Below are 6,551 nucleotides of genomic sequence, written 5' to 3'. Positions count from 1 at the left end.
ATGTAGCTCAGACTAGCCTCAAACTCACAGAGATCTTCTTGCCTCAGCTTCCTGAATACTGAAATCACAGGTATGTCACTGGGCTGGGCATATAGCTCAGCAGCACAGCACCTGCCTGGCAAGCTCAAGGTCCTGAGTTCGATTCCTGGTATGAAAGAAAGAGGCGGGGGAGGGAGGGAGGGAGAGAGAGACAGAGAGACAGAGAGAAAGAAAAAGACAGAGAGAGCAAGAGAAAGAAAGAAAGAAAGAAAAAAAGTAAAAAAGTGTCACCACACCTGGCATTGCATGTTTCTTATTTGTTTTTTTTGTTTTTTCTGCGGTACCGGGAACCAAACTCACAACCTTGCGCTTGCCAGGCAGGCACTTTGCCGCTGAGCTAAATCCCCAGCCCCTGCATGTTTCTTATTAAGGTAGCTCATATGGCTTCTTTATTTTATTGCTTCTGAGAATGTGATTAACCCCCATTACATAACCTAATTAGTTATTTTTAAGTTTTTTCCTTGCCACTGGTGATTAAACCAGGGCCTTCACATTGAGCTACACTCCCAGCCCCTTTTTAGTTTTGTTTTTTGTTTTTTGTTTTTTGTTTTTTTGACACAGGATCTTGCTAAGTCATTGTTGCCCAGGGTAAGCTTAAACTTGTGAGCCTCCTGCCTTACTCTCCCAGAATAAGGGAGATGATTTGCTGTTGATTTGCTGTTGATGATGAGAACAGAGTTACCAATTTTAACATGCTAATCTCTTATCTCATTTGGCAACTTTTCAGCCTATTCTCTTTATCTTTAATATTTATACCTTTAGGTTCTTCTCTTTCTGCATTGACTACAACACCCAAAATAATAAAAAGTAAAAGGCACAACGGATGTCCTGCTCACTTTCAGATTTAATGAGAATGCACGTAGCTTTTCAATATAAAGAGTTGTTATTGCTGGCTTGAAGGGTGTAGCTCCACAGCAGAGCACTTGCCCAGCATGTGCAAAGACCTAAGTTTGATCTCCAGCACTGGGAAAAAAGAGTGGTTATTGTTAATGAATTCTATTGTCGATGAATTAAGACTTGTTTCCTTCATCTGCTTTTTAGAAAATGATTTTTATTACTTTTAACAGGTTTTAGGGGCTGGGGATATAGCTCAGTGGCACAAGCGCCTGCCTGGTAAGTGCAAGGTCCTGCATTCAATCCCCGGTACCACAAAAAAGAAACAAACAAACAAAAAAAACACCAAGTTTTAATTTTTAATTACTCTTAAGTAGGTTTTTGTTTTTGTTTTTGTTTTGTACCGGGAATAGAACTCAGGACCTTGTACTTGCCAGGTAGGCACTTGTGCCACTGAGCTATATCCCCAGCCTTAAGTAGGTTTTTTATTACTCAACCAAAAATTTATTTCAAAAATCTTCCACCACATGGATGAAACTTGAAGACACTCTGCTCAGTGACATAAGCCAGACTCAAAGGCACAAGTATTATACATGACTCTGCTTATATAAGATACTTAGAGGCTGGGCATGGTGGCACATGCCTGTAATCCCAGCACTCAAGAGGCTGAGGCAGGAGGATCACTGTGAGTTCAAGACCAGCCTGGGCTACAAAGTGAGCTCAAGGCCAGGCCTGAACTGCATAGTGAGACCCTGTCTCAAAAAGACACACAAAAAAAAGAAAATAAAAAGAAAGGAAATTAACTAAATAGCAGGAGATAGAAAGATAAAGATTGCACTTTGAAAATGTATTTCTATATTGCTTAATTTTATTACATGTTATATTCTTGTAATACTAAAACAATAAAGATGTTTAAGCTAAAAAAATTCTTATATTTGCATCACAAGACAAACTCTTGCTTACTGGACCAGCTTCTAAGGTGGACGAGCACTGGGCCAGCCCCTAACAGTTAGCACTGACTCCCTGCTAAATCCTCTAGGAAAGAGAGTTGATAATTAAAATTGGCATAGGCAAAACCTGGGGGTTCTTGTGGATTTGGGGCCTCAGAGGGTGGTTTGTTGTTTCTTAATTACAGTGGCATCTTGGTTCACGATTAAGTCTTTCCACAATTCTGCTCACAAACTGAATTGGACAAGAACCTGAATCAAATTCAATGGTTACATTCAATGTTGATCTGATGAGGAAATTTGACTTTGTTCTCATCCAATTCAGTTTGAGACCAGCATCATAGAAAGAATTAAGTACATCAACTGAGGCACCACTATATTTCAAGTCTTGTTTTCATTTCAAAAAGGGATATTCAGATGCAGCATCTAAGGACACATAAGTCATGCCAGAGTGGGAAACGGGGTGACTCAGTCTACAGCTCCAGGTTTCCAACGTGGGGCACAAGAGCACTTATGGCCATTGTGACAAGATGAAGACAGAAAATGACTGGGTTAGGGGTCAATCTCATTTGGACATGGTGAGTTTGAACTTCCTGTTGGTTATCCAGCTGGAGATGGTCAGTAGGTCGTTCAAGTGGAGCTGAGATGGTTTGCAGCTGGGACAGACTCAAGCCTCACCATATGGGCAGTAGTGGGAGTGCACAATGTAGGAAGATGTCAGAGAAGCAGGACCCAGCAGCCATATATGGGTCAAGGAGAAAGAAAACCTAGGAAAGAAAAGAGTGGGCAAGCTGAGACAGTGGGGGGGTGTCAATGGAAAGATGGACAGACCTCATGCTGCACCCTACAGAAGTATCAGGTACAACACAAACTGAGAGGAACCTCAAACTTGAATGTTATGAGGGCCTTGTGGGTCTCCACCTGAGAGGTGTCACAGGGAGATGGAGGTGAGGGTGCCCTCACCATGTCCCCAGCAAATGAGACAAGGCCTGGTACAAACAGGACAGAGGTACAGATGGATGGATCCCTGAATAAGCAGATGGATACAAAGACAGGTGGATAGATGGAAAGATGGATGGATAAACAGATAAACAGTTAAATGAGTGGACAAATGGATGCACAGATGGAGAGATGACTAGATGGATAGGTAGATGGATGGATAGATGGGTGGATGGATGATGGATGGATGGATGGATGGATGGACAGATGATGTATGGACGGACAGAGGAATAAATGCACAGATATATGGACAGATGGATGCACAGATGGATGGATAAATGAATAGACAGATGAATGGAAAAAGTAGTCTAAAAGATCAGCAAAATCTCACGAATACAGAAGAGCTGCATCTCTTTGGATAGACATGAAAGCAGAAGAGTCTTCCCATAGGAGTCAGGAATGAGCCAGTGTCCGTGGCTCCAGGAGGAAGTCAGCCTGGCGGGACCATGGGCGATTCATGAGAAAGGGACTCAGAGGCCCTAAAATGAGCCAGCTCAGGACTCCCTGCCATGTCACAGTCACCTGAGAACATGCATCACTCAGGGATTTATTGTGCCCAACATTCCCATCAGCACTGACAGCTGCAGAAAGAGGGGCAAGGGGGAGACACATGTGGGGTGACTATGACTATGGACAATGCCTGCGTGGCATGAGGGGAAGGCCTCCGGCCCACCTGCCACCCACCAAGGAAACAGCCTATGCTCTGCAACCCTATGCCTGTCTCACCCAGCAGGTTCCCTCTCCAGCCCCGCCCCCAGGAGGCAGGCCCCAGGTGCTGGCCCCATGTCTTTTGGTCCGAGTCTCAGTCACCATCGTTCATCTTTGGCAGTGGAACCCAGCTCACTGTCCTAGGTAAGTGGCTCTTGTGCCCTTTCTCAATCTGCCTCACCCTCCTGCTACCTCAGCAAAATCCATTGTCTCCCTCTGTCCCTCCCTAGGCTGAGAGATTAACACCTTACCTTTTTCCACAGGGCCTGAGGAGGAAGGTGGTCTTGAAGTAACCAGCAGGAAGGGCCCTAGAAACAGAGGCAGCCACCTTCAGGGGCTAAGACCTGGAGTCAGGATTTGGCCAGGGGCAGGGGCTATTTCCCCTCCTCTAGACCAGTTGCCCAAATGGGGAGAAGAACCTACTTCTGGGTAGCACTAGAGATAATCCTCCAGGCCCCAGAGTCTGAGCTGAGCTGAAAGCTGGATGCCTATCCAGGCTGGGAGAACTACACAAGAGGGACATGGCTGGGGCTGTGATACCAACCTCTAGGGACTCAGGAGATTGCCCCCAAGTCGAGACCAGCAGAGGTCAGAGAATGTCTGGTTCACTCTAAGCTTCAGCTCTCATGTCCTCTGATTGTCCATGAGGACATAGCAACACAGAGGGACAGGTCAGACTGGGCAAGGTAACTAGAGACTAATGGTCATTCAGAAAGGAGGGGGTCCAAGGGCAGAGACTCTATCCATGGAGCCCTTAAGCCTGGGGCCAGGGACTGCCCATAGTCAGCTAGGCATGGTGGCACACCCCTAAAATCCCAACACTCCAGAGGGAGGCTGACAGAGGAGAATTACTGTCAGTTTGAGGCCAGCGTAGACTACATACCAACCCTGTAGAGAAAAAACAACACGTTTATGTCCAATTGTCCACAGTCAGTCTCTTACCTTCCTCAAAGTGTACAGTAGACTCAGGAAATGAGAAACGGGAACAAACAGGGAGTTCAAAAAGCTACTTGGCTCCAGGTAAAATCAGGAGTCATCAGAGGCTGCTGTACCCCATAGTCTGGAGGGAGCAGCCTCAAGAACACAGGGGCTGGGGATTCAGCTCAGCGGCACAGCGCCTGCCTGGCAAGCGCAAGGTTGTGAGTTCAATTCTCAATACCGGAAAAAAAAACAACAAAAAAAAGAGCACAGCCAAGACAAAGGGTCTTGTGATCAAGCTCACGAAGACGGGGAAGATGGCAGAGCCTTGGAGGAGCACCCAGGATTGTCTGGGAGGAGCCTACTACTCCTTGGGGGAGCTGAGTGGACCAGGATGGAGCAAAGCCTGCTACTCAAGAAGGCAGGAAGTGCTAGGCTTCCAGGGTGGCAGCCACAGACTCCAGGTCTTCCCATGTTCCCCGGGATCACCCTTCAAGGCTGGATGGGGACTCCCAGTTCACAGAGGCAGCTCTAGGCTCGGGAAAAAATGAAGCGAGTTAGCGGCCTGGGCTGGGGACTCAGGAGGTCAGGGCCAGATTCCCAGCTCAGATTCCGGAGGCCAGGGAGGAAGGAACACAGCCTTCCTTGGTAACGACAGGAAAGCTGAGGTTGCCAGGGGAGGGGCTGGGCCAGGTCACCTGGGGGAAGCAACATGGAAGGGCTTCTAGGAAAGTGCGGGGTTGTCTGTTCTCCAGGGGACACAAGTAGACAATAGGGGAATGAGAAAGGACTGAGGGACCCTAGGTAACAAAACATCCATAATATGAATGGTCAGAGATGTTGGAGTGGAGGATCCCCAACACCAGGCTCTCCTTGCTGACTTATACCCACTCTTCCATCCACACAGGTCAACCCAAGTCTGCCCCATCAGTCACCCTATTTCCACCCTCCTCTGAAGAGCTCAAGGCCAACAAGGCCACACTGGTGTGTCTGATAAATGACTTCTACCCAGCTACCATGACAGTGGCCTGGAAAGCAAATGACACCCTCATTACTCAGGGTGTGGAGACGGCCCAGCCCTCCAAACAGAGCAACAACAAGTACAGGGCCAGCAGCTACCTGACCCTGGTGCCCAGCCAGTGGAGATCTCACAAAAGATTCAGCTGCCAGGTCACACATGAAGGGAGCATTGTGGAGAAGAGTGTGTCTGCTGCAGAATGTTCTTAGGTCCCCAGTGCTCACTCCACCCTCCAGGGGCTGGAGCAGAGGACCTGGGGTGGAGATTCCCTGACCCACTTCAGCCATTCTCCCTGCATCCAACAAGTGCTCAATAAAATATCCAGTTCATAAATAAATCATGTTCCACCTCATTTGTTCTTTTCTCATATTTCATTTGCGACCTCCCATCCCTGGGTGGAAGAATTTTGGCACAGTTGCAAAGTAGCCCTAGGGGAGAGGATCCTGGTCTCCCAAAAGTATCTCCAGGCAGGAGTTTGGTTACAGGATATACGGTAAATCTCTACCTCTCTTCTTCCTCTTCTTCCTCTCAGCACAAGGACCCACTCCCTGCTTCCTTCCTCCGTGGAAATCACTGAGACATGCTCTCTCCCGACCCTGGTCTGAAGGACAAGATTAAAGGCCTTAAAGAAATGGCCCAAGGTCTGGGTCAGACCAAGGCCTGGAACACAAGTGTTGAGTTCAGTGCCTCTTTAAAATGTTTATTAATATATGACTGCTGTTTATAATGATTACATTCATTGTGGGAAGTTGGTAAATGAACACATCATAATTCTGTTGTTTTAATTTGCATTTCTCTCATGGCCAATAATGTTGAACATTGTTTCATGTATTTATTGGCTATTTGTACTTCTGGGAGGTATCTATCTGATACAATTGCTCATTTTTTGATTGGGTCTTTTATTTTTGGAAGACTAATTTTTTTGAGTTAGTTATATATCTAGATATTAGTCCTCTGTCTGCAGGGTAGTTGACAAACTAATTTTCCATTCTGTAGTTTGTCTCTTCACTCTATTGGTTATTTCCTTTGTGGTACAGAAGCTCTTTAATTTGTTTGTTGATGTTATTCCTTTTTTTTTTTTTTTTTTT

At 46.3% G+C, this 6,551-nt stretch overlaps 1 gene segment (V, D, J or C); it reads left to right on the top strand.

Moving 5' to 3' along the window:
* LOC102010841 overlaps window positions 1-5,796 on the top strand; it is a 13,340-nt gene extending 7,544 nt beyond the window's left edge. Inside the window, 2 exon segments of the C gene segment in view lie at window positions 3,553-3,671; window positions 5,353-5,796. Coding sequence covers window positions 3,553-3,671; window positions 5,353-5,672 — 439 coding nt within the window.
* Window positions 5,797-6,551: the final 755 nt, after the last annotated feature.

Source organism: Chinchilla lanigera, unplaced genomic scaffold (assembly GCF_000276665.1).
Source record: "Chinchilla lanigera isolate Chin_1 unplaced genomic scaffold, ChiLan1.0 scaffold00041, whole genome shotgun sequence".
In the NCBI taxonomy this organism is placed as follows: Eukaryota; Metazoa; Chordata; class Mammalia; order Rodentia; family Chinchillidae; genus Chinchilla; species Chinchilla lanigera.
This window is presented reverse-complemented; position numbering and strand designations above follow the sequence as displayed.